Source organism: Odocoileus virginianus, chromosome 20 (genome assembly GCF_023699985.2).
Source record: "Odocoileus virginianus isolate 20LAN1187 ecotype Illinois chromosome 20, Ovbor_1.2, whole genome shotgun sequence".
In the NCBI taxonomy this organism is placed as follows: Eukaryota; Metazoa; Chordata; class Mammalia; order Artiodactyla; family Cervidae; genus Odocoileus; species Odocoileus virginianus.
This window is the reverse complement of record NC_069693.1, coordinates 12,348,227-12,375,841: the sequence shown is the minus strand read 5'-3', so window position 1 is coordinate 12,375,841 and position 27,615 is coordinate 12,348,227. Positions and strand designations below refer to the sequence as shown.

The window sequence follows — 27,615 nt, the reverse complement described above, 5'->3', positions numbered from 1 at the left end:
CCGAAAATGTCGGCTCCACGCCCTACTTTAAAAAAAATCTCTGCCACACTCAATATGGCGTCCTGAGGTACGTCATCGGGGACGAGCCTCGGAAGTCTCGCGTTAGGCGGGCGGGGCCAAGTGGTAGATTCTCGCGAGAGGGCACGTCAATCCCAGTTAGGCGTCGTGTGAACAGCAGCTGGTAGAGAAGGCTAAGGAGTCGCTAGAGCGGTGAGGGGGTGGGTTGGAGGCCGGGGTGGCAGGCCAGGGGGTTGCTGGGGGCCAGAGAGGCGTAGAGACTGTATTAGGAGCTCGGGAGGTATGGCAGGTGGCGTGGGGGGGGGTTCTCTTTCGGGTTCACGGTTACTAGAACAAGGCTGCCGGAAGTGCGCTTAGGGGTTTTTCTTCTCCCTGGAAATCCTAGGGGAAACTGAGGCTCGGGGTGGGATTCCGAACTGGGGGTTGCTCTGAGGCCGCTGTCTTTCCCTGCAAGCAGAAGATGTCGGACAGCGAGGACAGCAACTTCTCCGAGGAGGAGGACAGCGAGCGCAGCAGTGACGGCGAGGAGGCCGAGGTCTGTGGCCGGGACGCTGGGGGAGACACGGGGCTTGGGGATAGGACCAGGGTAGAACGGCTCCTGTGGGAGCTTAGAGAGGATCAGGACGAGCTCTGGTCTCTGGGAACTTACAGATTGTCCGGAAGGAGAGAGAGAGAAATAGGCAAGCCCAAGTCAAGCAGAAGCACAGGTGCGGAGGCCTTGGATGTTCCAGATAGAGTGAGATAGCAAGGACATGACACATAGTAAGAAATATTAGTTTTTATTTTTGGGTATGCTTAGTCTTTGGAGAAATATACTTTTAGTGTTTACTGCATGCTAGACACTGTTCTTAACCCTTGGGCTAAACCAGTAAACAAAGCAGGGTTTTTTAAAAAAAAATTTTCTTTGCTCTGGTGAAGGTAAACAAACACAGCTGATCAGTAAGTCATTTATTAAGCTAGAAGACACTGGATAAATGTAGAGAAGAGAAGGGGACTAGGGAGTCCTGGTTGAACTTTCAGTAGGACCATGGTGCATCTGGGAGGAGGGTGACATTTGGTGGTGATGGAGTGAGTCATGTCATATGCAGGAAGAGTGTTCCCATAAGGGGGAAGAGCAAGTGCAAAGTTGGGAGCGTGTCTGTGGTGTCAGAAAGTAAGGAGTCCAGTTTGCCTGTATCAGAGAGCAGCATAGCACTAACAGGAGCCAGATCATGTCAGATCTTGAAGGCTGTGGTGAGGAATTTATCCTTAACTGAGTGAGATGAAGCCGTGAGAAGTTTTTGAGCAAAGGGGGGACATGATCTAATATTTTGAAAAGATCACTGTGGCTTTGGGTCTGTTGAATGTCAGTGTTTAGGAACCAAATACAGACATTTCCTGGGACATATCTGATTGTAGATATTCTTTTATTCTGCTATTAGCCTCTTATTTATTTTTTATTTATTCATTTGTTGAACAAATGAATATTTGAGCACCTTCTGCTCTGTTCCAGAGACTTCCTAGGTGTTAAAGAGAGTGGAGCAAGGCAAATTTCTGCTTTCACAGAGTTTACATTTAGTAGACATTGATTTAGTAGACAATGATTACAGACTAACAAAGAGATGACACTGTGATTACAGAAATACCAGTTTATTGTTAAAGTTAGTTGCAACACTTGTAAAAAATTTTATGTGAAAATCAGGTGAGGCCCACAGCAGCCCTTTGCTCAAAAAGTGGCACACCACCACTCCCCCCCCCCCCCTTTTTTCACTGTACATGGCATATAGGATCTTAGTTCCCTGCCCACAGATCAAACCCGTGCCCCCTGCTGTGGAAGCTCAAAGTCTTAACCACTGGACCATCAGGGAAATCCTGACACCCACCTTTAAAACTGGGAATTTCTCTAGTTCCCAGAGTATATTAATTGCCATTTGTCATTATGCAGATTTGAGAAAAGGAAGATTTCATAACCTGGGTTCTGGAAACATCAGATAGATGGAGAGTGCCATAGGCTTCCCTTGAACTGCCTCATTTACTTATGTTTCCTGCTTGCCCACTTGCAGACATTTGATTGTCAAGCCCTGTCATGCTCTTTGAGGAGTCCTTAGCTTGCCAGAATAGGAATGGGGCAAATGGGAAGATGACAAGAAAAGCCTTTCCTTCAAGCTGTCTCACTGGGTCCTTGGTCCTCTGACTCATGGCTTCAAGACACTGAGCTTGTGGTTAAAGCCTGGTGGTAATGAGACCAGGATCCCCAGTTCCTTTGCCTGGCTGCGGTAGTGTGGTTTGTACTATGCAAGTCTCACTTCCCTAACACCACAGCGGGCTTTTTTTTTTTTTCCACATCAGTCTTTTAACTCACCTGCTGGCCCACCTGCTCTCACCAGGAAAGGCAGGAGGGCAGTGTGAGGGCTTTCCTCACCTCCAGAGATAGGTCTGACTGGGCTTTATAGTTTTATTTTAATTGTGCTGGGTTTTCGTTGTGGCGCAGGCTTTCCCTAGCTGTGGCTCACAGAGGCTTCTCTTGTTGCGGAGCGTGGACTCTAGTTGTGGCACATAGGGTCCGGTGCAGGCAGGCTCAGGAGTTCGCCGCACTTGGGCTCAGTTGCTCCCTGGCAGGTTCCCTGACCAGGATCAAACCTTCATGCCCTGCTCTGTGAGGCTGATTCTTTTCTTTTTCTTTCTTTCTTTTTTTTTTTTTTTTGAGGCTGATTCTTAACCACTGGACCACCAGGGAAGTTCCCTGGCTGGGCTTTTTAGACAGCCAAGTGTTGACGTGGTCCTTAAAGGACTGGCTCCTGTGAATAGACAGGTGTGTGTGTGTGCTAAGTCTCTTCAGTCATATCCGACTCTGCGACCCCATGGACTGTGTGTAGCCCACCAGGCTCCTCTGTCCTTCTCCAGGCAAGAATCCTGGAGAGGGTAGCCATGCCCTCCTCCAGGGAATCTTCCCGACCCGGGGATCAAACCCAGGTCTCCTGCATTGCAGGCAGATTCCTTACCGTCTGAGCCATCGGGAAGCCCTAGATAGACAGGTAGATAAGGCAGATAATGAGCCACCGTTGAGGCAGTTATCTGGCTTATTATTCAGCTTAGTTCCATTGCCAGGGATTAAACCAGTGCCCCTTGCAGTGGAAGCACAGAGTCCTAGCCAGGGAAGCCCCTGCGTGACCTTCTTCTTCATCCATTCAGCAAGTGCTCCTTGAGTTCTTGTTATGTTAGGATCACAGTCTCCCTCATGCGCTCTGTGTTGAGGTCGAGAGAGTTTATAAGCCGATGGTTAACTCCAGGGCATGCTGAGGATGGACTGTGTCAGAGCATGTTCAAACCCTGAGGTAACAGAGATAATAGTAAGAATTGTCTCCTCGGAGAATGGGGAGCCAGGTTTGGAAAGAAGACTGCTGGAACTGACCCAGGGCGATGATGCAGAGTTCCTGGAAATCAGGCTGTGGTCCTGATTTGAGTTAAAATAAGGGATACTATGGGCTAGTCAGAATTCTGTTTTGAGCAAATACAATTGACCCTTGAACACAATGGGTTTGAATTGCTTGGGTCCAAGTATATGTGGATTTTTTTTTCAACAATATATTATACCCCAGGTCCAAGATGGGTTAAATCCTGAGATTTATAATGGTGGATACTGAGAAACCCTGTATTTGGAGGGCTGCCAATAAGTTATGTGTGTATTTTTGACTGCATAGAGGGTCAGTCCCCCTAACTCCCATGTTATCTGAGGGGCAGCTGTATTTTTAAAGTCTTCTGTTCCCGGCCCTGGGTTGAGTGGTTTTGAGGACCTAGGAGTGTCTGAGCTGTCTTGAGCCTTTCACTCAGGGAGCCAGCTCATGTGGTCAGGGCTGTGATTGTGGAAGCCCAGAGGATTGTGAGCCTAGAGAATGTGCCTGACTCTCCCTGGTGGGGAGAGGGCAAGCATCACTTCCTGAAGGAGTATTTTGATAGAGGTCTGAGCGAAAGGCAGAGGAAGATGGCTTTTAATGCTGAGGATGGATGGTGGACAGTGCTAGGAGAGCATGCTGTAAGAGGTTCATTGGGTTTAGACCTAGCACTTAGGACGGCAGCCTGGGGAGGTGGCTCGAGAGGGAGAGGCAGTGGGCACACGTGCACTTCCATACCAGGCTGCTGGGGAACTGGTTCTTTACCTGAGGGCAGTGGGGAGCCCTGGCTGTTTTCAGCAAGGGACTAGATGATCAGATTCATGTTTTAGATCATAGTTTCCCAAGACAGTAGGATGCTTCCCAGGTGGGAAGTAATGAGAAGTGCTTTTAGGTGGAGTAAAAATAAGACCTGAAACCACAATGAATTATTTAGTAAGACAGTTATTCCTTTTTATTTGCACATTTTATCTTTTAATTGGGTCATGGAGTAAGTTTCACTTTAGTGCTACTCTGTCTTGAACACCTGTCTGAAATTTGCTAGTCTCTGTGTTTGGCAGGGAGAACAGGCTTTAGGCTTAGCCTGCAGGAGGCAACAATATCATGTTGGAACTTAGTTAACATTGTTTTTCTTTTAACTTTATGGTTACTTTCTATTTATAACAAGTGAAGTGAAAGTTGTTCAGTCCTGTCTACTCTTTGCAACCCCATGGATAGTCCATGGAATTCTCTAGGCCAGAATATTGGAGTCAGTAGCCATTTCTTTTCTCCAGGGGATCTTCCCTACCCGCGGGTCAAACCCAGGTCTCCCACATTACAGGCAGATTCTTTACCAGCTAAGCGACTGGGGAGCCCTATTTATAACAAGCTAACATTTAGAGTCTTAACTTCTGAAATGTTTAAAAGCAAAAGAAGTGCCTCTTCAGTAAAATTTCCAGTGAATTTAAAGAAAAATATCAAATCGGTTGTTCTGATGTGGAGATGGTGAGAAGTCATGAAGTTAATGAGGGAAAGGTTAATGTTTGAGGATACTGTTTGGTATGAATCATTTCCTTTTGTGATTTGTATGAAAAGAGGGATTGGAGGTCACGAGACAGGAAAGGAGGCTGAGGCAAAGATTCAACTTTAGAGGGCAGTGTTCTGGCCTAGGCTGGGGGACTCTGGGGATGGAGAAGGGACAGACTGAAGAGATAATGTTCAGAAAGTAGAAAGATCAAGAGTTTGGTGCCTAGCGGGAGCTAGAGGAAGCTAGCATGAGTCTAGGGAAAGACCCTGACACCAGTTCGTGACATGGTGAATATGAAGGGCTCAGAGGACATCGGGGGAAGGTATCCAGGAGGCTGTTGGCACACGAGGGTGTCTAGTTCTGGGAGAAAGTTGGGGACTGGAGACAGATGGGATTGTCATCTACAGAGACAGGAAGTGAGATCATGGAAGATAAAAGGGCCAGAAAGAGAGAGTGCATAGAGGGAGAAGGAAAGTGGGCCTTTGGCTGAACCCTGGTGATTGACACCAGCATTTGAGGGGTGAGCCCAGTAAGGGGAGCCTGCAGAGGAGCAGGTGGAGAGGTTAGAGAAAAACCAGGAGAGTGTGATGTGACAGATACCAAGGGTAGAGCATTTCCCTAGGGAGAGAGAAGTCAGTGGGGTGAGAAGTCTTACGGATAAGGACCAGAGACTGTCCACAGAATTAGCTATGGAAGGTGATCAATGACCTTGGCAGGCAGTGTAGACTGGAAACAGATATGGGAGTCATTGTCACAAAGATGTTACCACAGCCAAGGGAGTGGATGAGATGGCCTGGGGGAGTCGTAGTATAGAGAAAGACAGGAACCAAGGATCAAGCCTAAAGGAGAGATGATGTTCAAAGGCTCGGCAGAGGCTAGCAAGGAGGTCTAGCGGAGGGGGAGTCCGGGTCGGCTCCCAGATGCTGGTTGGGTGGATGGTGGTGCTGTCACTGAGATAGGATGGCTACCAGGGAGGCCTGGCCAGGGTGGAAGGGCGTGTTCATAGAGCAGAGGGGCCAGTGATCGGCCAGGTAGAGCTGAGGTCAGATTTAGGGATGGAGAGCATGGTGTCTGGATTTGGGGGGTTCAGAACACTGGTTCCCCAACCTCCCTGACCCTGCAGGTAGAGGAGGAGCGGCGGAGTGCAGCGGGCAGTGAGAAGGAGGAAGAGCCCGAGGAGGAAGAGGAGGAGGAAGAGGAGGAAGAGTATGATGAGGAAGAGGAGGAGGAAGATGACGACCGGCCCCCCAAGAAACCCCGCCATGGCGGCTTCATTCTGGATGAGGCTGGTATGTGGCAGGGCCGGCGAGTGCTGAGCAGACACTGGAAGTGTACCGTACCTGTTGAACTTTTTCTTTCGGTGAATGTCAGACACGCAGCAGTAGGACTGTATATGGTGCCCTGTGTGCCGCCAGCGGTGAGCAGCTCAATGCTGCACTGGTTTTGTGTATTCCTCGTCACTCCCACCCACTCCCAGAAGATGCTGAAGCAAATCTCAAATACATAATTTTACCCCCAAATATTCCTCTGAATAACCTGTGAAATAGATCCTTTTAAAACACAGAATTAAAATACCATTGTCATGTTTTTAAAAAACTAACGATATGTCGTGCTAGTCCTGAAAAGCTCAGGTGACCTAGAAGTAGGCAGCTAGACAGGGCAGTGGAGGCGGACAGATCCTGGCCTGGCTCTGCTATTTTCCCCAGGGGCCCTGGGCAAGTGACTGCCTGTCTCTCTCAGCCTCTTTCCTGTTCTGTACAAGGCAGCCTGTTCTGTACAAGGCAGCGGGCAGGTCCACCTACTTCAGCAGGGATTTTTTCAGGGATTTGGGGGATCAAGCATGTAAAGCACATCAAGTTGGTGGCAACCCAAAATGTAATGGCCAGCCTGCAGTAAGCCCTCAGAAAACAGGGTGGTTATTTATTCATGTTACGTGGGCCCACATCATATTTAACTGTTCTGCAACTGCTTTTCTGTTCAACAATTGTGGAGGTGTATATAATGTAGATAGCTTAGGTTAAATGAGTTCAGTTAAAGGTAAGGAAAGTTTTCTGAACATTTGGCAGGTCCTCAGTACATTTTGACTGTTAGTATCATCATCACAGAAATATGTTTTTTCTGATGGCTACTTAGTGTTCCATTCTAAAATGTGCTTTGTGGAGTCAGGCTTTCGGTGGACATTGAAGCTGTGTAATTCTCAGCAGTGTAAGCATCATTGCTGTGAATATCTCCATGTATATCTAAACACAGATATGCAAGTTATTACCTTGGCTAGGGGTTCTTAATCTTTTTTTGTGCTGTGGCCCCTTTTAGAGTCTGGTGAAGCCTATGGAAGTGAGTCCCTAACCCTCCTCAGAATCATGTTGTGAAATGCATTTAAAAAAACTACATAGGATTCCAAAGAAAACAATTATAGTGAAGTACGGTATCTAAATATTAAAAGAACATTGTAATGTGGATTTCTTTGGTGGGCTAAAGGTTAAGACTCTGTACTTCCATTGCAGGGAGTGTAAGTTCAGTCCTTAATTGGGGAAGTTCTGTATGCTGTGCAATGCAGCCAAAAAAAAGAACACTGTGATATATGTGCTCTTTATTTTAGCACATTGAAAAAGCAAGGTTTAATGGAGGATCTGTTAAGAATCTAATTTTGAAGTAGCAATGACTGTGAGTAATATTTTGAGGTATTTGTAGTTATACTATGCTATGAAAGTACCAGACTTCACTGCTTAACACTGCTGTGGTTTATTGCCATTGTTCATGATAGATGTAAATACTTAGAGATTAGTGAAAATGAAGATGCAGTTTTTTTCATCTAACATAGAGCCTGCAGATTTTCTATATGGTAAATCCCTAAGTCAAACTGCCGGACAAAGGGGATACATATTTTTTTTTAAGCTTTTTGATACCTTTGGCCAAATATGAGCTCCCAGAAAGGTCACACTACTTGATACTCTCACCATCTGTACAAGCAATGCTTGTCTCTGTGCTTGTCTATGCCCAGGCAAAGGGGAGCGACTTGGAATGCCACCCCTCATTTTCTTGGGACCCTCTTACCGGGGAGGAAACCAGGGAACAGAAGGACAGGAGATGCCCTGGGTATACCTGGTTCTCAGAGAGCTTCAGGCCTTTTCTCAAAGGCTGAGGGGGAGGGAGTCCTTGCTTAGAGAAAAGGTCTTAGCAGATGGGCTCAGATCAAGAGAGTGGATAACATGCCATCTGACACAGATGGTTGTCACTAGGGACACCCACTTAGTGGCGGTGGGAGCGTCACTAGGTACTGCAGTGGGAAAGCTATGTGGCAGTGCCCATTAACACTCACCATGCAGGGACCCTCAGAACCAGCAGTTCCCTCTGAGGACTTCACCCCCAGGTACGTAAAGATACGAGAACAGATGCTTGCTGCAGTCTGCTGTGCAGCTGCAAATGTTTGGTGACTTCAGTGTGCACTGATGAGTAGGGCCTGGTGCAGTGAACTCTGGGCTTCCCTCGTGGTTCAGCAGGAAAGAATTCGCCTGCAATGCAGGAGCCGCGAGTTCAATCCCTGGGTCAGGAAGATCCTCTGGAGAAGGAAAAGGCAGTCCACTCCAGTAGTCTTGCCTGGGAAATCCCATGGACAGAGGAGCAGGATACAGTTTATGGGGTTGCAAAAGAATCAGACATGACTTAGCAACTAAACAGCAACAGCAAGATGAGCTACAGGGCTGATAATCAGGTAGCATTCGAGGCATGTGCTGCTGTGGAAGAGCTCCAAGCTAGTCTTACTGCTTAAAGAAAGGGTGAGACAGAAATGGGTTAAAAAATTGTGTGGAGGGAAAATAGTAGTGGGGGGGGTTTATAGGCATTTCTTACGTGTGGCCAGATTATCTCTAGACTCGAAGCTGGTCACACAGTTGCATCTGGGAAAGGGGACTGAAAGGGCTTAGAAATGGGAGGGAGACTCACTGAACACTTACATCTTCTGTACACTTCAGAATTTTTTGTCATGTTGTTTTTAGTGTAGTCTTTGATACATGCAAAAGAATATATGTAACTAGCGAAGAGGTGAAGTGCATGGACCCTGGAGCCAGACTGCTTCTCAGGTACCAGTTTAGCGCCTTTGGACAAGTTAGATGACCTCTTTGTGTCTTGGATCCCTTACTGTGAAATTAGAAGGATGGTGGTACCTCCCTTAGGGTGGCCAGGAAGATTCAGTGAGTAATCTGGCAAGTACTCAGAGGAGGGGCAGGGCACTGGGTACCCTCACATTAAGTGTTGGCTGTTAGAAATGTAAGAGAATAGTAATAAAACCAACAAACCATGAACCCTGTCTTTAAAAAAAACAACAACAAAAAACTATCTTCCAGTCTTCCCTTAATAGTTAGGAGGGAACTTTTTTGCTTGCTTATTTGGATCTTGTTTTTAAAATGGATCTGTGGGTGGTGGGAGGGAGAGATGACTTAGAGTCAGGTGGATCCACACATGCAACTGACCCTGGGGCTTAAAGCAGCTCTGAGGCCTTGGGCAGGAAGGACCCTTGCTTGTCCAAGCCTCAGCGTCCTGATCTGGAAGCTGGGAGTCTGTAGTACCTGTTGTCCGGAGGAGATGTCTTCTGGGAACTGGTGTTATGAGGTCACCTTTGCCCTGGTTGCACCCCTGACCACTTGGCATTCCTGTTTCAGATGTGGATGATGAGTATGAGGATGAGGACCAGTGGGAGGATGGAGCAGAGGACATCCTGGAGAAAGGTGAGGGGGGCCCCACCTCTGGGAGACCACCGGGGGTGTGGCCGAGAGGGTCTTGAGAGCCCATCCCCCACCCCCCTGCACTATCCTACCCCACACCCTCCTCACCTTGCTTCTTTCTGTCGTTGCCAGAGAGACCAGCTCTGTACCTTTTTCCTTTTAGGCCCATGAGTTGGGGGGTTGGGGGCTGTGGGGAGAGGACTCTGGGATCCCAGGGCCCCAGTGAATCCCTTCTGGGGGTTGTGTGGTGGGGGGCAGGCTGTATCCCAAGATACCCCCCACTTCTTGGGCCAGTGCCACCCCTTCCCTGTTATTTTCCGTTCTGTGCGCCTCATACATTTCGGCTTCTCCCCCAACCACCTGGTGCCTGGCCTTTACTTTTGATTTTCAACCTTCTTGTGTCCCTCCCTTCCCCTCTCCCCCACCCATTGGTTGATTTCGCTGCTATAATTTGGCTCATACTTTGTCTGCCCTCGCCCACCACCACCACCACCACCACCACCACCACCACCACCACCTCCTCTTCCTCCAAGTAGAAGAGATTGAAGGTAAGTGTGATTCCCCACTCTCCCCCCATATCCTGACATCTCCTTTCTGCCCGTGACACCCTCCCTCACCCCTGACCCTGTCCAGCCCTGGGGGCTCTGACTCATGCAGGGTCCACAGGCAGGGGCTTCTGGGGCCAGATCTGGCCTGGGGAAGTATGTGTGTGTTTAGTGTGTGCGTATATGTGTGAGTGTTGTGGGCTGCAGGGGTGAAGGGCTGGGTGAGTGGCGTGGGACGGAGTTCAGGGTGTGCTTAGACAGTGGTTGTGAGTGGCTATGAACAACTGGGTATCCCCAACTCCTGGGCCCCACCCCCAATGGTCACCGAGAGCAGGATGCTGGCGGGCCAGAACAGGGCCTGGGGGGTGGGGCTATCCTCAGTGAGGTGTCTCCTGCCCCAGGACCCAACTCTGACCCCCAATCCCCCACTGCTTTCTCCAGGCCCCCGCTCTTCATCTCCCCTTACTCACCCTGTCTGCCCATTTCTTCGCAGCCTCCAACATCGACAATGTTGTTCTGGATGAAGACCGGTCTGGGGCTCGCCGCCTGCAAAACCTCTGGAGGTGAGCTGAGATGGGAAAGGGTGAGACCGGCTTCCATGGGGAGATCTGGGGGCAGGTCAGCCCACCCTTCTCTCCTCAACCTTCCATTCTCATTCACTTTTTCTCACACACCCCAGGGACCAGCGAGAAGAAGAACTGGGCGAGTATTACATGAAGAAATACGCCAAGTCATCTGTGGGAGAGACGTAAGGGCGTGTGCTGGGCCGGGGTGGGGCTGGGAGCATGTGGTCTCTTAGAAGGGTCGGGTCTGTCAGGCCCCTTCCTGCCTGACTGCCCCTCTCTCTCCAGGGTGTATGGAGGGTCTGATGAGCTCTCGGATGACATCACCCAGCAGCAGCTGCTCCCAGGAGTCAAGTAAGAGGGTGGGACAGGAGGGCTTAGGTGGGAATTTTTATGGGGTGATGTGCCAACATGGCTCACTCCCTGAAGTAAATCAGGTCACAAAGTTGCACAGATGGAGTGGTGGCTGGTGGGGAAAGAAGGGAATGGCAAGTTGGCACTTTTCTCTCTCCTTCGTTCTGCCTGCGGATGGCAGGATGGAGAAGGGAGAGGGTGTGGAGGAAGAGGAAGAGGGGTGGGTGTGGTGATTTGTATGTTTCCCATGAGGAGATAGTTTTACTAAAGGGCTTCTTTTTCCTCTCCTGTCAGGGATCCCAATCTGTGGACTGTCAAATGTAAGGTGTGTGCCCTGGCCTCACGGCTTGAGGGAGGCAGAGGATTGGAGAAGCGGCCTTGTCAGGGGAACTCACCTTCTGTCCTTCCCGGGTCTCCTTGACCTGTCAGTCTCTTGGTCCTTCTTTCTCTGCCTCTACATCCTTCTCTCTCCTTCCCCCACCCTCTTCATCCCCTCCCCTCTCCCTCACTTAGTGAGGTTTTCTTGCTATCTATACCTCTTGCCCTCTAAGCCCTCCATCTCTCTTGTTCTTCTCTCTTTCCTGGTTTTGTTTGTTTGTTTTTTTTGACCGCACTGTGTAGTTTGTGCAGTCTTAGTTCAAGCAGGGATTGAACCCAGGCCCCTGGCAGTGAGAGCACCGAGTCCTTTCTAACCACTGGACAGCCAGGAAAATTCCTGCTATCTTACTTTATCTTTTGCCCAATGACACTGTCTTTGTTTATTTTTCTAATTGAGTTGTAATTGACTTATGATATTACGTAAATTTCAGGTGTACAACATAGTGATTTGCAATTTTTAAAGATACTGCTTTCATATTTATTATAAAATATTGGCTGTGTCCCTTGTGCTGTGCAGTATATCCTTATAGCTTTATTTTATTTTATACATAGTAGTTTGTAGCTCTTAATCCCATACACCTATCCTGCCCGCCCTGACTCTGTCTTCCTTACTGCTCTCTCCTGCCCACTTTCTGTGTCCTGTTCTCCATCTTATCATTTCTCTTAAGCCTGCCTTTATTCTTCCAGATTGGGGAGGAACGGGCCACAGCCATTTCCTTGATGCGCAAGTTCATTGCCTACCAGTTCACAGACACGGTAAGTCGGATAGGCAGGCAGCCTCAGTGTGAGAGATGGGTAAAGCCCAGAGTGAGAGACAGAACAGGTTCAGGGGTACCAGGTACCCCAGCTGAGCAGCACTGCCTGTTAAGAGAGTTGCTTCAGCTAGAAAATGACTCCATTCTGGATTGAAGGGTTCTTTTGTGCCTGTCGAGGTGCTGTCTTCATTCTTTCTGCATTTCTGGCAGAGTTCCCTGCACCCCTATGAAAGTCAGCCATCTAGCTTCCTGAGCCTTTTCTGCCTGAGAGTGAGTTCTTCCTGTTCACCAACCCTGGTGGGCAGCTGTCACCCTCTTACTGTTTGGTTGAGAGTCCTAGCAGAGGGCAGTGTGGCTAAGTGCATCACAGAACAGGCCTGTCAGGAGAATTCCTTGCTTCCCTTTTTCAGTGTTATCAGAGTCTGTTGAGCCCCTCCTCTGGGCTGGCCCCGGCATTCAGAGATGCTGAGGGTACAGCAGTGAGCATGCCAGAGCTGGTCCCTGCCCCTTCAGGGCTCACTTAACGTGCAGCACACAAAACATGAAGTAATGCTGACTGCATGCAGGGCAGCAGATGCTGCAGGAACGGCACAGATCTGTCTTTAGACTCGAGTTTTGAACCCCTGCCCCTGCAGCTTCCTCAGTCTATGACCTTGATCAAGCCGCTTCCCCTCTCTGCGCCCCTTGTTTGCACCTCAGCACCTTTAGAATTAAGTTCTCTTTGAACACGTCCAACTGTAAGCCAGGGCTTGTTCTACAGCTTGTGTTCGGTACTTGTAATTGTTTTCAGAGGCGTAATTGTTAGTTTTGGAACCAAGTCGTGCTGACTGGTAACTTTTTCACTGAATGTAATTTGTGTTAGACCAAGTGCATTGCTTTTACCTGCGAGCAGTGGGTGTGTGTCAGTGGCACTAGTGGACAGTTGCAGGATGTGCAGATCGTGATTTGAAATGTGCTCAGAGTTCTGCTTTGTGCCCTGGGCAAGATTCTAGTAACCCCATTTGAGATAGGACTGAAGTGGTACATGTATATCATAAAAGCCAAAATCTCTCCATACCCAAGTCACATTTTCCAGAAGTAATTATTGTTGATTTGTGTGCCTTGGCTTCATAGGTGGCTCAGTGGGAAAGAATCCACTTGCCAATGCAGGAGCCACAGGAGATGCGGGTTCAGTCTCTGGGTTGGGAAGATCCCCTGGAGGAGGAAATGCAACCCATTCCAGTATTCTTGAGGGGAAAATCCCATGGACAGAGGAGCCTAGCGGGCCACAGTCCATGGGGGGACACGACTGAGGGACTGAGCAGACAATCTTGTGTGTCTTTCCAGACTGTCTTCTCTGCATCCTGAAAAATGTGCTGTGTGCTAAGTTGCTTCAGTTGTGTGACTCTTTGTGACCCCATGGACTGTAGCCTGACAGGCTCCTCTGTCCATGGGATTTTCCAGGCAAGAATACTGGAGTGGGTTACCATGCCCTCCTCCAGGGGATCTTCCTAACCAGGGATTGAACCAAGTCTCTTAAGTCTCCTGCATTGGCAGGTGTATTCTTCACTGCTAGCACCACCTGGGAAGCACCATTTTGGGTATATGTATTGTCAAAACCAGGAAAACATGGAATAAAAACTTGAGTTTCTGTATTTAAATGAATATTAAAATATCTAATACCTAATAGGTATTTTAAAAAATAAAATAGTATTATATACATATCATTCTGCAGAGAGCTTTTCTCAGCACCATGATCATCTTTCCATGCCCAGGAAATGTAAAGTTGTTTCCATTTTTCGCTATTAGGAATAATACTGAAACAGTCTAGTGCTTTTTTAAAAATTGAAATGCAGTTCACATACTGTATGAAAATATATTGCTGGATTTAATGTTCTGTTTCATTGAAGGTTTTTGCATCTATGTTTATAAGGGATTTAGTCTGTAGTTTTCTTATGTTGTCTTTCTTATGGTTTTGGTATCAGGATAATAATGGATTCATAGGACTGGTTGGGAATGTCCCCCTCCTGTTTTTTGGAAGCTTTTGTAAAGGAATGGTGTTAATTTTTAGATGTTTGGTAAATTTCACCAGTGAAGCCATCTAATCCTAGGCTTTGGGTGAGTGGGTGGGTGTGCGTGTGTGTTTTTTGATTATTAGTTCAAAATCGTTACCTTGTATAGGTCTATTAAGATTTTCTATTTCTTTTTGAGTCAGTTGTAGTAGTTTATGTTTTTCTACAAAAAAGAAATGTTCATTTCATTTAGGTTATCTAATTTATTGGCAGGCAGCTATTCATAGTATGCCTTAAAATTCTCTAGGTTTGGTTGGTAGTAATGTCCTTTCTTTCATTCCTGAGTTTGGTAATTTGAGTTTTTTCTCTTTTTTCCCTTGGTCAGTCTGGCTAAAGATTGGTCAAATTTGTTGATCTTTTCAAGCAACCACCTTCAGTGATATTCCCTATTTTTCTAACCTCTATTTGACTTATTTCCAGTCTGATCTTTATTGTTTCTTTCTTCTGCTTGCTTTGGGATTAATTTCCTCTTTCTTTTCTATTTTCTTAAGGTGGAAATTTAGGTTATTGATTTGAAAAAATGTTTAAGTTGGTGTTTACAGGTGTAAATTAACCTCTAAGCACCTTTTTTCTCTACGATAATAACTGCAGTGAACATCCTTGTGATGGGGTCGTTGCACAGCATGTTTCTGTGGGATAAATCCCTAGAAGAGAGCTTGCTGAGCTGGCAGTCTTGTCTCACTGTCTCTGCCCGCCGGCTTGGCCCTCCAGCCCCTGCAGATCAAGTCGGTGGTGGCACCAGAGCACGTGAAGGGTTACATCTACGTGGAGGCCTACAAGCAGACCCACGTGAAGCAGGCCATCGAGGGTGTGGGCAACCTGCGGCTCGGCTACTGGAACCAGCAGATGGTGCCCATCAAGGAGATGACGGATGTGCTCAAAGTGGTGAAGGAGGTGGCCAACCTGAAACCCAAATCCTGGGTCCGCCTCAAGCGGGGCATCTACAAGGATGACATTGCTCAGGTGCCTGGGGCTGGGCTAGGGCAGCTGAGGAGGCCAGGGCTCTCTGTTGTATCCTCCCTTCCGTTTGCTTTATCCTTTCCAGCCCCCTAATTAGAGAGCAGAACCCCACTCAGGTTAGGTGAAGCAGAGTCTGGACTTTGTTGCGAACACATAGGAAATGGAGGACCATTTTCTGTGGGTGTTGGATGAGTGTTAGGTAATGATCTGAAGATGGTGAGGAGTGAGCCATGTGAAGTGCTCAGGGAAGAGGTGTGGCAGAAAGCAGCATGTGAGCCAGCACCATCCCTGGGTGAAGCGGAGTGAGTGAGGGTGAGAGTAGCAGGAGATGAGCTCAGGGAGACAGTGGGGTGTGTGGCCCATCCAAGAACTTTGCCTTTTACTGGAGTAAGATGGGAGGCTCCAAGGGAAGCCTGATTCTCAAGCAGGGGTACCCCCAGGGGACCTTTCACATAGAATGGAGACATTTCTGGTGGTTTTAATTGGGAAGTGAGTTGATTCTAACATCCAGTGGATAGAAGTCAGGGATGCTGCCAACATCTGACAAGCCCTGGGACAGTCCCCCACAACAAAGGATCACCTGGCTAAGGAAACCCTGCAATAGACAAGATTGGGCCCCAGGAGCAGGGAGACCAGTGAGGATGCTGCTGTCCGGGGTGCAGGTGACGGTGGACAGGACCTAGGTCGCAGTAGTAGAGGGGGAAGAAGAGGGCAGAATTGTTGAAGGCAGAGCTGACAGGTTTGCTTCCAGGTTGGGTGTGGGTGTAACAGAAAGATGGGAGTGAAGGATGCCTCCCACTTTGTGTGCCTGAGCCAGAGGAAGAATGGAGGGGACCTGTGGGGAGAGGAGCAGGTTTGGAGGCAATCAGGAGGTTAGCTGCAGTTATGCTTGGTTTGGCGGGCCTTTTAGACATCCAGATGGAGTTGTCACGTCGTCAGTGGGTACTTAATTTCAGGCTGGCGGGATGACAGGCTGGAGAATGAATCTGGAGGAGTTGTCAGCAGTTTCATTTCCTCTCATCATGCTCTGTCCCTGGCCTTTCCTGGCATCTCCTCGCCCTCCCTGTGTCTGGAGTTGGGGAGGGAAGTCTGGGGCCCTGCTAACCTCCCGACTGGACTTCTCAGGTGGATTACGTGGAACCCAGTCAAAACACCATCTCCCTGAAGATGATCCCACGCATCGACTACGACCGCATTAAGGCCCGCATGAGCTTGGTACTGTGGGGATGTGCTGCTGGAGGCAGGGAGGGAGTGCTTGATCTCTGCTGGTGGCCAAGCCCTCATCCCTCACCTTCCGATCCATGTCTCTTTTCCTGCACAGAAAGACTGGTTTGCCAAAAGGAAAAAGTTTAAGCGGCCCCCACAGAGGCTGTTTGATGCAGAAAAGATCAGGTGAGTGTCCTTGGGCTGGGCTGGGTGCCCAGATCTGTGGTGTAGGATGTCCCTTTGCAGGTTCTCTTGTAGAGCTGGACTCCCAGAGCTGTCGAGGGTTTAGTTCGTGAGTGGTTAGCTTGGCAGTGTAGCCGTAGCCAAATTTAACATACCTGTGCCTCAGAGTTTCCTCTGCTGCAAAGATCAGTAAGAGTAACCCCTGCTTCCTAGGATTGCACTGAGACTCAGGAGAATTAATATGTGTGTGCACCCAAAATAGCACTTGTTACCTAGTCAGTGTGATGAATGGTATCACGTATTGAAATGAGATTTATCGACACATCAGGCCTTATAGTCTCTTTCCCTGATCTCCTAGTGCCTGGACACCTCAGATGGGGCTGCAGAGCCCCTTCTGCTCAGGACATCTCTGTCCCCCGCTCCCCGCCCGAACTGAGTGGACCTCTGGAGCACCCCAGGGTTTTCATTGTCCTAGGGCTGCTGCGGTCTCCGGCGGGGAGGAGATGGAGAAATAAAAGCAGCCAGTGACACTTGCCCTCTGGTCCTGCTCTGGAACACATCATGAGCGTGAGCAGCCAGTTTTTCATTCTGATAAAGGCTGGATTGTAGAATGAGCCTTTTGATCTGCCAGGCTGGGCTAATGCCTCTAGGCCAGGCCAGATTAATACTTCACATGCCTGAATTGGACTCATTTACAGCACTGGCCTCCCCCCAACTGGAAATCCCCTTATTGAGAACAAACCAGAGTGACCCTTCCCTGCCCTGCAGCTGTCAGTCTGACGCAGTGCCCAGACCTGCCCAGCTGAGCACACTCGATCCCCTCTCCCCAGATACACCCAGTGTGTAAGAAGATGGTCGGCAGGAGGAATCCAGCCTGCTCCACACACTCCCCTTTTTGAGAAGGGGACGGGCTTTCCCTCCCTACTCTAGCAGCATGAGGCAGGATCTGAGGGTCCGCCTGCTCGACCCCACGTGCAGGCCAGTAGAGTTAAAGCACAGGCTTGGGAGTCCTAACCCCTGCATTTGAACCTTGACTCTTAGGCTCATAGGCTTGGCCACCTTGGCCGTATCGTGTACCCTCTCTGAGCCTCATTCTCACACTGCCCTGGAAAATGAAGGTCATATTACTGATGTCACGGGCTTTGGAGAGGAGTCAGTGAGGTCACGTGTATGTGAATGTTAACTGTTAGCACAGTCTGATACTTTGTCTAGCTCGTACTCACCAAGTGAGTGCCTGCTGGGTGCCAGGCACCATTGTAGGTTAAATAGTGAATAAAAGATGCTGAGTCCTTGCCCTTCTGGAGCTGCCATTCTAGGTTGATGTATCAAACAGGAGCTCATCAGAGGGTGTTAATGAGTTGTTCTTAAAAATAAAGCAGGGAAGGGGGCAGCAGAGTGCAGAGGGGTAGGAGCTGTGTACCCTTCCATTGAGGCAGGGCCTTCAAGCTTTGTGAGAGGTCACTCCCACCCAGAGTGGGTGTTTGGGATGGGATGGCTCAGACACCCCGTGTCCTCTTCCCCCTTTGCCAGCAGAGGAGACTGAGGCCCAGCAAGCCTCTTAACACCCTCTTCTCTCTCCCACAAAATCCCAGATCCCTGGGGGGTGACGTTGCCTCCGACGGTGACTTCCTCATCTTCGAGGGGAACCGTTACAGCCGGAAGGGCTTTCTCTTCAAGAGCTTTGCCATGTCTGCTGTGGTAAGGGTCCCAGAGGGAGTCATGCTAAGGGTGGTGGTGAGCAGGGAGGCCCAGCTTTCTCCCTCCTGCAGTCCAGGCCCCAGAGCAGTGGGTTATCTGGGTTTGTCCCAGGTAATCCTCAAAGGAGTATCCCCAGGAGAAGAACCTCACCAGCTTTCCAGCCCATTAAGCTGGGCTGTGCCACTGACCTTCATCTGCTTCCTTCTCTTCCTCTTGTTTTGGGGCTCAGATCACAGAGGGTGTGAAGCCCACACTCTCTGAGCTGGAGAAGTTTGAGGACCAGCCAGAGGGCATCGACCTGGAGGTGGTGACTGAAAGCACAGGTATGAGGTCACGGTCAGTAACCCAGTCCAAGGAGAGGGTGGCCCATGGTGAGCAGCCCCCAGGTTAGCCCTGTGTCTGCCCCCATAGGGAAGGAGCGGGAGCACAACTTCCAGCCCGGGGACAACGTGGAGGTGTGCGAGGGCGAGCTCATCAACCTGCAGGGCAAGATCCTCAGTGTGGATGGCAACAAGATCACCATCATGCCCAAGCACGAGGACCTCAAGGTGGGGCCATACCTCCCATGTGTGTGCTGGGTTGAGAGCATGATAAAACCATGGAGTATTCTTGAGGTCACTGGTTTTAGTTTGCTTGGGGGTAGGTGCGTTTGACACTTGTCCAGATACTTGTCTAGTGTGTGTCTAGGGTGGGGCTGTCTCCAGGTGGGTCTGAGGAGGTCTCTGTAGCCTGGTGTCATATGTCCTGGGGATGGCCCAGGGTTAAGGCTTGTCCAGGCTGATATCCTGGGTCTCTGGGGGAGGCTGAGGGTGGTCCCCGTGGCCTGAGATGGTCTCCGGTTGGGGGTGTGAGCCTGGCGTGGGTTGTGGCCTGGACTTTCTGGGAATATGGAGTGGAATCTGAAGGCGGGTGGCCACGTGGTCTGTGGTGACCTCCTTAACCTGCTCGCTGCCCTCACCCCCATCCCCAGGACATGCTGGAGTTCCCAGCCCAGGAACTTCGCAAGTACTTCAAGATGGGGGACCACGTGAAGGTGATCGCTGGTCGGTTTGAGGGTGACACAGGCCTCATCGTGCGGGTGGAGGAGAACTTCGTCATCCTCTTCTCTGACCTCACCATGCACGAGGTAGCTGGTGGGGGGCCGGGAGCGGGGTGGATGTGCACGGAGGAGACCCAGGCCAATGAGCCACGTGGACCCTGCTTCACCCACTCCCATCTCCTACAGCTGAAGGTGCTCCCCCGGGACCTGCAGCTCTGCTCGGAGACGGCATCAGGTGTGGATGTCGGGGGCCAGCACGAATGGGGGGAGCTGGTGCAGCTGGACCCCCAGACCGTGGGTGTCATCGTGCGACTGGAGCGGGAGACCTTCCAGGTGTGTGTGCTGCACACAGGGGCCTCCTCTCCCTCTGGCTCTTCATCCTGGGAGGTGGCGGAGCAAGGTGGCTGAGAACCCAGACTGCTCCGGGTGCAGACCCGGCTCTGTCACGCAGGGCCGCTGTGTGACATCGGTCGGGCAAGTGCACTTCAGGTACCCTCGCTGTGCCTCAGTGTCACACCTTGTGAAAAGGCAATAGTAGCGGCACATGCTGCATTAGCTGTGACTGAACCCCTGCAGTCAGATGTGTACCTGGGCACTGGGTGCTTGGCTAAGGGCTGGGTACTGCCCGTGTCTGCCTCCCCTCATTGAGGGTGTGGCAGCCAGAGTATAAACGCTGAGGACCCTGGACTCTGGATTCACATCTCACCTCTTTTATGTTCTGCTGTGTGACCCTGAGCTACTGACTTGCTCTCTCTGGGCCTGAGATTTACCCTCTAAAATGGGAGCTGTGACAGCACCCATCTCAGGGAGCTTTTGAGGCCTCAGTGGAGTCTTGTGTGAAGAGTTTAACACCCGTCTGGCACAGAGTGATGGATAGACATTAATTATTATGTTAATGTTTGTTCCTCTGCTCATCTCAGGTCCCTGATGCTCAGTCAGAATGGAGTCTCCTTCTAGAGGGTGTTTTGGAATGATGGGGGACATTTCTGGTTGACCCGGTGCCCAGGGGGTGGTTGCCAACATCGCCTGCCCCAGAGTCAGGAAGTCTAGACATCCTGCAGCGCTTGGGACAGTCTCCTATAGGAAGAACCATCCCACTGCAGGGAGGCCCTGCCCCACATGACCCCTTTCCACTCTCAGCTGCTCGGTATCCCCTCCCCTCCCTCTGTAGGTGCTGAACATGTATGGGAAGGTGGTGACTGTCAGGCACCAGGCTGTGACCCGGAAGAAAGACAACCGCTTTGCTGTGGCCTTGGACTCAGAACAGAATAATATCCATGTGAAGGACATCGTCAAGGTCATTGATGGCCCCCACTCGGTGAGTATAAGCTTTGTCCATCTGTTACAACTGAGAGATTTGGGATGGGGCATGGCCACGAGCTGACTGTCCTTCCCTTGTCCAGGGCCGGGAAGGCGAGATTCGCCATCTCTTCCGCAGCTTCGCCTTCCTGCACTGCAAGAAACTGGTGGAGAACGGCGGCATGTTTGTCTGCAAGACCCGCCACCTGGTGCTGGCAGGGGGCTCGAAGGTGAGGCGGGCATAGTGGTACCCTGTCTACTGGCTACCTGGCTCAGTCCTCTGGGCTCCCCTGGCCTCAGGAGTGACACAAATGGGCTTGTGGAGGGTTAGGGCAGATGTCAGTGTCAGGTCCTTGGCAAATTGTGAAAAAAACGGTTTTGAGATTCTGATCTATTTACCAAATCATTTATTCATTCAGTTTTATTGAGCACCTGTTGGGTGTCTGACACTGGAGTTGCGCCGGTGAACAATACAAAAAACTCTGTCCTAGTGCTGCTACTCTGGAGATGAACAGATAAATAAATACATGCATAGTACAACTTGGGCTGATGATGAAGAAAAATAAACCAGGATAAGGAGATGGAGAGTATGGGGGTTGCTGCTTTAGAGAGGACGTTAGGACAGACTCACCTCCTTGAGGAGGTGGCATTTGAGCCAGAGACCTGAAGGAAGGGTCGGGGCGCCCCATGAATGTCTCGGGACAGCACAGTCCTGAGGTGGGATTTGTAGGAAGTTGTGCAGAACTAGGTATTCGAAAGGAAATCAGATGTGGGATCTGGGGAGCTGGGGTCAGGAGATGGTTTCCTCGGGGCCCTGCAGATGGAATGCTGAATCCCCGTGGCTTACAGTTTGTATGTCACTAGGGGTTTTAATCCCTGACCGCCACATGGTAGTCCCACTCCTTGCCTCTTGATTGACAGGCCCACAGTGGCGTAGGGGTGGCAGTTTTCCTAAAGGGAAATTGAGGCATTGTGACCAGGAGGGAGGGATGGCTGCTGGGCAGGTTCAGACAGCAGATGTGGGATGTGTGGGGCCTGGGAACCTGTCAGTCGGGCCCTGGCTGCCAGTTCACTTCTTGTCCCTCCCCCAGCCTCGAGATGTGACCAACTTCACAGTAGGAGGCTTCGCCCCTATGAGCCCCCGGATCAGCAGCCCTATGCACCCCAGTGCTGGAGGTGAGGGGGATCAAGGGTGTGGATGTGTCTGGGGGGTGGAGGAGGGAGGCTGTTCAGCCTGCACTCACTATCTGCTCTGGGCTGGCCTGCACATGGTGAGACTCACAGCCCAGGGGATACCCGACCCCCAACCCCCCACCAGCAGTGACAGCCCAGGGTGGTCAGGGGTGTGAAGGGAAAGCCCAGGGCTCTGGTGGGGGGCCCCCAGAGGAGACTCCTAACCCAGAGGTTTGGGGGAGTCAGGCGAAGAGGGGGCTGGAAGGAACCCTGGCTATGGGCACAGCATGTTGGGGGTGGACCGGGGACTAGTGACATTCTGCCTTCCAAGGTCAGCGCGGTGGCTTTGGCAGCCCAGGTGGTGGCAGTGGTGGCATGAGCAGGGGCCGAGGGCGGAGAGACAACGAGCTCATCGGACAGACTGTGCGCATCTCCCAGGGGCCCTACAAAGGTGACCTGCGGGGCCATGTGGAGGCCTGGGGAGGGGTGTGGGGAGGAGAGCCCGCCCGCTGACTTTTAGCCTCCCCACTAGGCTACATTGGTGTGGTAAAGGATGCCACGGAGTCCACTGCCCGCGTGGAGCTGCACTCCACCTGCCAGACCATCTCTGTGGACCGCCAGCGCCTCACCACTGTGTACGGGCCAGGGCAGGGCTGGGAGGTAGGCTGTTGGGCAGTGCGAGGGCCCTGCTCACCCCACTTGTTCTCTGTGTCTACAGGGGCTCACGGCGCCCAGGCGGCATGGCCTCGACCTACGGGCGGACACCCATGTATGGCTCCCAGACGCCCATGTACGGCTCTGGCTCCCGCACGCCCATGTACGGCTCTCAGACGCCCCTCCAGGATGGTGAGCGCTCCCGGCAGACAGGGATGAGGGGCGATATGGAGGGGTCTGGAGACAGGACAGAACTGATGGACACACCTCTCTCCCGTTCCAGGCAGCCGCACCCCGCATTATGGCTCTCAGACGCCCCTGCATGACGGCAGCCGCACTCCTGCCCAGAGTGGGGCCTGGGATCCAAACAACCCCAACACACCGTCACGGTGAGCTGCGGCTGGGGGCAGGGTTCCCTGAGTGTGTGTGCCCGTGTGCACGAGTGGTTCCACTGGGTATCTGTGGAATGGTCAGGTCTGTGTGACCTACCCTGAGTCCTCTGCTCCCAGCCCCAGGCTGGTCATATGAAGGAGGGTAGGCCTTGCTAGAGCTGGGGGCAAAGTAATTTCCCCAGCTCCCATCAGAGTAGTGAGCTGGGATTAGACCTGGGCCTGAAAACTGTGTGTGACCGTCGTCATGTGGCTGGTTGCGTGACGTTGGACAGGCAGCCTCATCTGTTTCCCAAGTCTGCTCACCTGTGAAACGGAGGCCTCTGGATGGGGCTTTTTGTGAGGATGAAGTTGCCTTGGTTTTGCCTGGTGTTCCGTGCTGTCCTGGAGGCATTTGCTACATTGTTGTGATCACCATAGTCATTCTCAACAGACCTCTCTCCCCAACAGGGCTGAGGAAGAATATGAGTATGCCTTTGATGATGAGCCTACCCCATCCCCACAGGCCTACGGGGGCACCCCCAACCCCCAAACACCTGGCTACCCAGACCCCTCGTCCCCGCAGGTCAACCCACAGTACAACCCACAGACTCCAGGGACACCAGCCATGTGAGTCCATTGGGGCTAGCCCTTATCAGCTGCTGCCAAAATCTTCCTGCTGCCAAAGCTTCCTCACTGCCATCACCTCCTTTTCTCCTTCTAATATTTATTTATTTGGTGCATTGGGTTTGCGTTGCATCATGTGGGATCTTTCATTGCAGCATGTGAACTAGTTGTCGCCTGTGGGATCTAGTTCCCTGACCAGGGATCGAACCCAGGTCCCCTGCATTGCAAGGCGGATTCTTAACCACTGGACCACCAGGGAAGTCCCTTCTCTCACCTTCTAATGCCCCCAACTAATACCCGCTTCGCTCCTTGTCTCTGCAGGTACAACACAGACCAGTTTTCCCCCTATGCGGCCCCCTCCCCGCAAGGCTCCTACCAGCCCAGCCCCAGCCCTCAGAGCTACCACCAGGTGGCGCCAAGTCCAGCAGGCTATCAGAATACCCACTCCCCAGCCAGCTACCACCCCACACCCTCGCCAATGGCATATCAGGTACTGGTCAACTTACACGTCCTTGAGTGTGGTGGGCTAAGATGGGCCTTGGGCCTATAGGGACACCCAGGCCAAATGACCTGTTCCCAGCAACCGCATCCCCTTTTCCCTACAGGCCAGCCCCAGCCCGAGCCCCGTGGGCTACAGTCCGATGACACCTGGAGCTCCTTCCCCTGGTGGCTACAACCCGCACACGCCGGGCTCAGGCATTGAACAGAACTCCAGCGACTGGGTGACCACTGACATCCAGGTGAAGGTGCGGGACACCTACCTGGATACACAGGTGGTGGGGCAGACGGGAGTCATCCGCAGTGTCACGGTAAGTAAGGCCCCAGCTGGCGGGTGGGCAGGCATCCTCTCTTTTGGGGTCCCCAGTCTCTGTGGTTACTGGTTTGTTCTGGTTTTCATTGTTGTTTGTTTTTCTTACTGTCTATCCACATCTTCCAGTAGCTGTTTATAGCTCAAGATGTAGATGTGGAAAGGTTTGACATGCAGAATTTCACAAGGCAGGGAGTTCTGCCTTTTATGCTCATGGCCCCCGTCAGCCTGGGAGATCTAGTGACTGGCGCCCAGGAGTATGGTTATTTTTTGACATACTTTTCTATCAGTTCAGTAACAGGAACTGAGTGCTCCTCTGTGCTAGGCTTTGGCTTAGCACCAGACCCCCAGACCCCACGGCGCCCCTGCTTCAGCTCTGCCGACCTTCGTTCTTCCTAGTCACTGAATTCTTCTCAGCCTCAGGGCCTTTACTCGTTAAGGTCCTTTGTCTAGAACTCTTTTCCCTCCATTCTTTGTCTAGTTAACTCCTACTCATCCTTCAGAGCAACACCTGGGCTGTCCCAGGTCTGTCTCTTGCAGGTCCGTGAAATTCTTTTTCATGTTGTCTACCTGCTGCCTAAAAGCTTAGTTTACCCATATGTGATTCTTTGATTGCCAGATCTGTATTTTCTTCCTAAGTGGCTCCAGTTTCTCGATGAGGGACTGGCACTTTGTTGGCCTTTCAGTAAATATTAATTGAATTAATTAAACACTAGAGATGAAGATAGCTCCAGCCCTACCCTCACAGATCTCACATTCCAGTGGGAGAGATAGACATGTCCCCAGACAGCCTGAATGGCCAGAGCTGGGATATGGGAAGCACAGAGTGAAAGGGGAGCTATGTGAAGCCTGGGGAGGCACCTTACGCAACGTTATAAGTGTTCATGGAGCGCTTCAGGGAGAAGGTTACGTCTGCGTCAAGACCTGAAGAATGAATAGGAGAAAGCCAAGGGAAATGGCCAGGGAGCGGGTTGAGGGTGCTCTAGCTAGAGGGCATGTGCAGAAGTCTGGAGGGGAGGGAAAACCTGGCACATGTGGGGAATTGAAGTCTATTCATTGTGGCTGGAACTTAAAGGGTCAATGGGGAAGGTGAGTCATGAGGCCAAAGGGGAGGCTAGAGCAGGTTACATGCCAGCCTGGAGAACTTGGATTGTGCCCTGAGGACACTGGTGGGTGGGCATCTCAGCAGGGATGGAATCAGATGTGTGGTTGGGAATTAACTCACTTGTTGCTGTGTCATAGACGGATCAGGTGTGGTGAGACTGGATCAGGGGCTGGGAGCCCAGGGGGAGGTCAGGTTGCACTACTGGGCTGTGGGAAGGAGGGAGGTGGGAGAGAGCCTAATTTAGCCTCAGGAGCCTAAATGGACAGGCCAGGGACCTCGGGGCCATCCTTGAGACAGAGGCCCAGGAGGAGGAGCAAGTGTCAGGGAGAAGCTGAGGCCAGCGTGGGACACGAGTGAAGGGCCTGAGCAGCAGTCTCCCTTTTGCCCTAAGTTAGCTTCATGCAGATGCTTCTCTTGCTGGTTTGATCACCCTGCCCCCCAATCCCCTCTGCACCACAGACCCCAGGCCTTGGAACCAGGCCCAGCCTTCCCCTTTCCTGCCCCTGTGTCACCTTGGGAAAGTGACTTCTTAGAATGAGTCCTGATCCTGTGTCCCTTGAGGGCAGGGGAGTATTAGTCCTGTGTTGGGCGCTGGCCAGGCTGACCAGGCTCTCCCCACCCCCAGGGAGGCATGTGCTCTGTGTACCTGAAAGACAGTGAGAAGGTCGTCAGCATCTCCAGTGAGCACCTGGAGCCCATCACCCCCACCAAGAACAACAAGGTAAGGGAGGGCAAGGGGACATGGGGGCATGGGGCTGCTGCCATGGCCCCTGACCCTGTGTATTGTCCCCCTCCAGGTGAAGGTGATCCTGGGTGAGGATCGGGAAGCCACAGGTGTCCTGCTGAGCATCGATGGTGAGGATGGCATTGTCCGCATGGACCTTGACGAACAGCTCAAGATCCTCAACCTCCGCTTCCTGGGGAAGCTCCTGGAGGCCTAAAAGCAGGCAGGGTGGACTCTGGCAGATAACCTGGCAGATGGAGAGCATCCCTCTTTCCTTCCCTGGCCCTTGGCTCTGACTCCGGATCCAGGGCCAGGAGCAGGGCTAGCCTGGTGGTTCAGGATTTCTTTTATTTTCCTTTCTGCGTTCCTATCTCCCTCCCTGATATTCATGGGAATCTGAGTAGAGTCTGGGGAGGGTCCCCACCTTCTTATTCCCCACCTCCTCCAGCTTGCTTTTGTGTTACGGTCTTTCAATAAAAAACTGTTTGGTCAAAAGGCCTGTCTGTTTGTGTTCTGGTTTGTAAGTGGGGTCACTTGCAGACCCCACTTAATACCTTGCTGTGGGGTCTTCAGCAGATAATGGTCATACTTAAGCCTCATGTTACTCAATGGATATGAGTGTGAGTAAACTCCAGGAGTTGGTGATGGACAGGGAGGCCTGGCGTGCTGCAGTTCATGGGGTTGCAAAGAGTCGGACACAACTGAGCGACTGAACTCATCTCAGCTAGGAAATGATACTCCCTGCCCCAGAGACTATTGAATGTATGAGAAGACACTGGACAGAGATTTTAGAACAGAGACTGCTATGTGCTTGACAAAGTTACATCTAACTCATGCTTGAGTTAAGTGAAAGTCAGTATCCCTCCGCGAGGAGATCAAACCAGTCAATTGTTTGGAAGAACGGAATGCTAAAACTGAAGCTCCAATACTTTTGCCACCTGATGCAAAGAGCCGACTCAATAGAAAAGACCCTGATGCTGACAAAGATTGAGAAGGGGACGAGATGGTTGGATGCCATCACTGACTCAGTGAACATGAGTTTGAGCAAACTCCGAGAGATGGTGAAGGACAGGGAAACCTGGCGTGCTGCAGTTCATGGAATTGCAGAGTCGGGACACAACTGAGTGGCGGAACAACAATCCCTCCACAAATCTAAATAGGAGGACCTATGGTGCAGGCTACAGCATCTGATGGTCCTTTCCCTTGAGTCCACCTAGCAGTAACATCAGAATCGCTGTAGCTTGTCTAAGGGCTTGGGTGTGGGGCTGGGGAGAAGTGGAGAGAATGGGGCTTAGTACTTTAACCACCTTCACTTTTCTCATTTGATGTTCACATGTCTTTTTACAAATGTAATATAACTTGTATTATATTAAAATAGTTCAAATGTTTTAAAAGATAAGTCAGGAGCACCCATGTCTCCACCACCCAACTTAGGAGCCATCTGTGTACCAGATAAGAAGGACCAGTCCATTCCCCTCCAAAAGTAACACAACCCTAAAATTCTGTGTCTT

General features: G+C 51.0%; 1 protein-coding gene and 1 long non-coding RNA gene across 4 annotated transcripts; one reads left to right on the top strand and one right to left on the bottom strand.

Moving 5' to 3' along the window:
• The first annotated feature begins 104 nt into the window (after nt 1-104).
• SUPT5H (SPT5 homolog, DSIF elongation factor subunit) lies at nt 105-26,603 on the top strand. 3 transcript variants are annotated; one of them, XM_020889083.2, is made up of 29 exons: nt 105-210; nt 476-553; nt 6,017-6,182; nt 9,552-9,617; nt 10,653-10,722; nt 10,839-10,907; nt 11,011-11,076; nt 11,371-11,401; nt 12,142-12,210; nt 14,972-15,223; nt 16,346-16,435; nt 16,542-16,612; nt 18,202-18,307; nt 18,537-18,630; nt 18,719-18,855; nt 19,278-19,433; nt 19,533-19,679; nt 20,518-20,664; nt 20,750-20,875; nt 21,737-21,821; nt 22,150-22,269; nt 22,351-22,453; nt 22,537-22,664; nt 22,756-22,861; nt 23,312-23,470; nt 23,789-23,957; nt 24,073-24,276; nt 26,006-26,101; nt 26,178-26,603. In XM_020889083.2, the coding sequence occupies exons 2-29, from the start codon at nt 479-481 to the stop codon at nt 26,319-26,321; spliced, it is 3,252 nt and encodes a 1,083-aa protein (XP_020744742.2). In that variant the 5' UTR covers nt 105-210; nt 476-478; the 3' UTR covers nt 26,322-26,603. The 3 variants fall into 3 exon arrangements, with proteins under 3 accessions (XP_020744742.2, XP_070306991.1, XP_070306990.1); XM_070450889.1 differs by having other exon boundaries at nt 138-218; XM_070450890.1 differs by lacking the exon at nt 23,312-23,470.
• Nucleotides 21,040-26,011, bottom strand: LOC139029867 (uncharacterized). The gene is made up of 3 exons (XR_011482119.1): nt 25,501-26,011; nt 23,168-25,199; nt 21,040-21,596 (listed from the first exon to the last, which is right to left on the bottom strand). It is a non-coding gene; the product is annotated as an uncharacterized lncRNA (long non-coding RNA).
• Nucleotides 26,604-27,615: the final 1,012 nt, after the last annotated feature.

Coding starts and splice junctions, on each gene's coding strand:
- SUPT5H (XM_020889083.2), top strand. CDS start 479: ATGTCGGACAGCGAGGACAGCAACTTCTCCGAGGAGGAGGACAGCGAG. Junction 9,618..10,652: donor AGAGGACATCCTGGAGAAAG/GTGAGGGGGGCC, acceptor ATTTCTTCGCAG/CCTCCAACATCGACAATGTT. Junction 23,471..23,788: donor ACTCCAGGGACACCAGCCAT/GTGAGTCCATTG, acceptor TTGTCTCTGCAG/GTACAACACAGACCAGTTTT.